Source organism: Diospyros lotus, chromosome 15 (genome assembly GCF_014633365.1).
Source record: "Diospyros lotus cultivar Yz01 chromosome 15, ASM1463336v1, whole genome shotgun sequence".
Lineage (NCBI taxonomy): Eukaryota > Viridiplantae > Streptophyta > Magnoliopsida > Ericales > Ebenaceae > Diospyros > Diospyros lotus.
Window position 1 is genome coordinate 15,126,378 of NC_068352.1, and position 4,647 is coordinate 15,131,024.

Below are 4,647 nucleotides of genomic sequence, written 5' to 3' on the forward strand. Positions count from 1 at the left end.
GCCATGCGATAAGTGGGTATAGAAATTCGTGTTGTTCCCGGCAATAATTCAATGGCAAACTCCACTTCTCGATCTGGAGGTAACTCTGTTAAGTCCTTTGGAAAAACATCCAAGAACTCCCTCACTACTTCTACCTCCTCTGGCTTCATTTCTGACTTATTGTCCACTACCATAACATGAGCTATAAATCATATGCTCCATCTTTCAACCATTTACAAGCCTTCAAGGCTGATACAAATTTTAATTGCCTACCAAACTATGGTCCCTTAAACTTCACCACTTTTCCCCCTGGACATCCCAATTCCACTGTCTTTCCCAAACAGTCCATACTAGCACAATATCGAGAAAGAAAATCCATACCTAAGATGACATCGAAATCATGCATCTCCATAAGTATCAGATCTATCTTAAATTTCTCGTCCTCAATATCCACATCACAATCTCGGACTATTAAATTAGTCTCCATAGCCTCCCCAATTGGAGATTGAATTCTAACTCCATGCCTCATTATTGAGGGTTCAAGACCCAAACTCCTAGCAGACTCATTTGCTATGAATGAATGAGTGGCACCAAGGTCCACCAATGCATGTACAGGAGTAGTATGGATGAAGAGCGTACCTTCCACCACGCTCGGGTCAGTATTCACCTCCGCTTTTGTCAAGTGAAACACTCGAGCTGGTTGTGGGCCTGATTTTCCTTCTAGCTTCTTTCCTTGGTCAGACTTGCCTCGCTGGGGGCAGTTCCATGCATAATGTCCCCGCTGTTTGCAAGCATAGCATGTCACCTCCTTTTTGGCCGCTTCCTCAATCTTCAAGGTTTTTCTCGAAGGGCAATCTCTTGCGAAATGTCTAGTTTCTCCACAAACAAAGCAACCTGCTCCTTTGCTTTTGGTCCCACACTTATTGCCAGTATGCTTCTTCTGGCACTTCTTGCAATACCTTTCCTTTTTAAATTTGGCTCCTTCCAGCTTCTTGAATTGAGCTACTGGAGGGTTTGTTGACTTGTCCTTGCTCTCCACCTCCTTTTTCGAATCACTGCGGAGCTTCAGTTCTCCTTGAGCCATCATATTTCACTCAACGGTAATGGCCTTCTCCATTGCATCTTCAAAAGTGCGAATGTTCCACGCGTACAGAACTTGCTTCACTTCTTTTCTGAGTCCTTGGAAAAACTTCTGGGCCTTCTCAAATTCATCGGTGGTGTACATGGATACATACTTTATCAGCTTGGAAAACTTGGCCTCGTACTGCACCACGGACATATCATCTGATTGGGTCAGCTTCAAGAACTCTTGCTTCTTCACCTCTCTCTAGTACTCAAGAAAGTACTTATCATTAAATGCAGTCTTAAACTGCTCCTAAGTAATAGGTGTCACCCGCACCTCCTCGTTTTCTTGGACAGTATTTCGAGTCCTTAGGACTCCTGACATAGACTTCCACCAAATAGCCGCTTCTTCCTCTAACATAAATGTGGCACATCTTACCCAGTGCTCTTCAGGACACTCTAAGTGTTCCAGCAGCTTTTCAGTTTGCTCCATCCAATATTCTCCTACACTTGGGTCCACTTCCGGGTCTCCTTTAAAGCTTGGCGGATGTAAATCCCGAAACATTTTCAGCCAATTAACAATCGAGGTTTCTGATCTGTTCATTGAACTCATCATCATTTCAACAAATCTTTCAAATGACCTGTCACCACTCGGCACCCCTGAGCCGCTTCCTTCTAGGATGTCTCGAGATGATGACTGGGCCTGGCCCCTTCTTCTGTGAAGTCGCTCTTCATGGCTCATCTGCACAATGGCACAAGCGACATTCATTTTCTACTACACCATAGCCATACATACAAACATATCACAAGTTTCGAGCAATGCCATACAAGATGAAGTTTCCAACATAACTTATTTATTTATATAAACAAGATCCAGGCTTACAAAAGAGCTTTCCCCTTTACAAAATGATTTTAAAGAGAGGAAAAGCCTATAATCACCTTAAGCCAAAACCACACGAAGACAAATACATCATGTTTCCCCCACTAGCCCCACAAAATCCAACCCTCAGAGCTCACCAGTCAACTAGCATGACTTAGCCCTACCCACGGTCTCCACATCACGACCCTAGCCACTAGGCCCACATGGCCCATCAATCACATAACTGCTCTGAGGCCTACCCGGGATCACCCCGCCTCGAAGCTTCAGACTGACCGGGTCGCTGTAGTAGATTCTGATCTGGGTCTCGAACTCCTCCGAAGGGTCCTCATAAGGGGCTTCGGGAGAATCTACCTCCCTATTGTTAGGAACCGGCCAACCGTGTAGCTTCGATTCTTCCTTCTTTGATCCGTAGAGTTGCAAGCGCAAACTCCTCCAAGTCGGTCCACACGATCGACCCTTTTCCATGATGCCTCGAGTAGTGCTAGCAAACCCTAGGCGCCTCTGATGAGAGATCCGAAATGTTTCTTATTTTCCAACTTCATAAGTGGCATATTTATAGAGTTAAAAACCCTAATTGTGCCTTGGAAATCCCCTAAACAATTTAGGCCCGGCCCCAAAATCATATTGGGCCGAATCTCTCTTTTAAATTGTGGAACGGGCTCGATCTAAGTGTGTGACCCCTTAGGTCCACCATTGGGCTAGATGTAGGGCCAATTCTATTGGGCTATATGAAGGCCCAACTAAATAGAATAATTAAACCTTTTAATTAAACTTGTGGGCTTCATAATTAACTCATCTCATGGGCTTCTTAATTAAACTCTTTAATTAATAGTTTTAGAATTAATCAAATTAATTCTAAAACCCTACATATCATGGTTAACGTCTAGCAACATGCCATAAATACCTAGCCAACGATGGAAAAACACGGACCTTTTCAATTGCAATTACCGTACAGTAAAATCCTTTCATCAATCTATGTCCCGATTGAATTTAGGGTATGGTTTTATGACGAAACCCTAGTCATTCAATAACTATGTATCCATTCCAGATTTATGACTTGATAGGTGAAATCAAAACACCTTTTGATTTCCACCTCACCTTGGCCAAGGATTTCCTCAGTCATGAAATCATCGAAATACATAGGACATCTTCTCATCTTATCGATAAGTGATGAATTCTATTTCGACATCCACAAGCCTTCATATGTGATAAGGTTATGCCCAGTAATAATTTGTTAATGACTCCATTAGAATCCAAAAAAGAACCAAAGCGTAACCAGTCAAATATAAGACTACCATGATGTCTCAAGTCTAAGGACCAATCTGCACTATTGCAACACAGAAATTCCAATTCGACAACAAACAATTACCGTTAGGAATTCTGTAGCGGGTCAGTTCAGTGTACTTATTCTTATAATAAGCACCCACATATATGCACTAGTGTCCACACACCAATGTCTATGAAACAAGACATTCTCCTAATTGAGCATGCATCATATATGCTAGTCTATCCGAGTTATTAGTGTCCAATCCTAATAACTCTATGACTAGGAACATTTAAGATCAAGGCTTATAAGGAATATGTTTCATGATCGTCATCTGTATGCACGACCATATTCCATGAGCCTATTTGATCTATGGACTTTGTCAAGAGTGGAAATAATAAAGTCAACCATCAATGACAAATAAAACATAATGCCTTACAATAATAATTGATTGAAGATAAAGAGTCACAATGGAAAAATATGATCAATTACATGTAAATATAATTGGCTTGTGGGGCATAACTCTAACAATCTCCCACTTGCCCTAAAGCCAATTTCCCATGTATCTTAAGCCCATCTTCTCAAGATGACGTTCAAACACTTGCTGTGACAATGGTTTTGTAAGGGGATCTGCTACATTCTCCGTTAATGCAACTTTCTCCATTTTGATGTCACCACGGCCAATTATCTCACGGATTAAATGATATCTCCGCAATATGTGTTTGGATCTTTGATGGGACCTCGATTCCTTTGCTTGAGTAATGGCACCATTGTTATCACAGTATACTAAAACTGGATCAAGAATAGTAGGAACCACTCCCAATGCTGAGATAAAATTTCTCATCCAAACTGCTTCCTTTGCAGCATCAGATGCTGCAATATATTCAGCCTCAGTGGTAGAATCTGCAGTAGTTTCTTGTTTGGAACTCTTCCAACAAACTGCTCCACCATTAAGGGTGAATACATAACCTGACACAGATTTTGAGTCATCTACATCAGACTGAAAACTTGAATCCGTAAAACATTCCAGTTTCAGTTCTCCTCCTCCATAAACCATGAAAGTGTCTTTCGTCCTTCTCAAGTACTTAAGAACCCCTTTCACAGCTTTCCAATGCTCCTCACCTGGATTAGACTGATATCTGCTCGTGACACTCAGAGCATGTGCAACATCAAGTCTAGTACATAGCATAACATACATTATGCTACCTATGGCAGAAGCATAGGGTATAGATGCCATTCTTTTCCTCTCCTTTGGAGTCTTTGGAGACATAGACTTGGAGAGAGAAATCCCATGGCGCATTGGAAGAAATCCTCTTTTAGATCCTTCCATGTTAAACCTTTTTAACATTTTATCTATATACGTTGATTGGGACAATCCAAACATCCTTTTTGATCTATCTCTATAGATCTTAATCCCCAAAATATAAGATGCTTTGCTCAAATCTTTCATGGAGAAATTAGT

The 4,647-nt window shown here is 41.4% G+C and overlaps 1 protein-coding gene across 1 annotated transcript; it reads right to left on the reverse strand.

Annotated features, from left to right (window-relative positions):
* Nucleotides 1-3,729: 3,729 nt before the first annotated feature.
* LOC127791589 (secreted RxLR effector protein 161-like) lies at nt 3,730-4,422 on the reverse strand. The gene has a single exon (XM_052321573.1). The coding sequence runs from the start codon at nt 4,420-4,422 to the stop codon at nt 3,730-3,732; it is 693 nt and encodes a 230-aa protein (XP_052177533.1).
* Between the last annotated feature and the right edge of the window lie 225 nt (nt 4,423-4,647).

Excerpts from the sequence above, each read along its gene's own strand:
- LOC127791589 (XM_052321573.1), bottom strand. The coding sequence starts at position 4,422 with ATGGCATCTATACCCTATGCTTCTGCCATAGGTAGCATAATGTATGTT.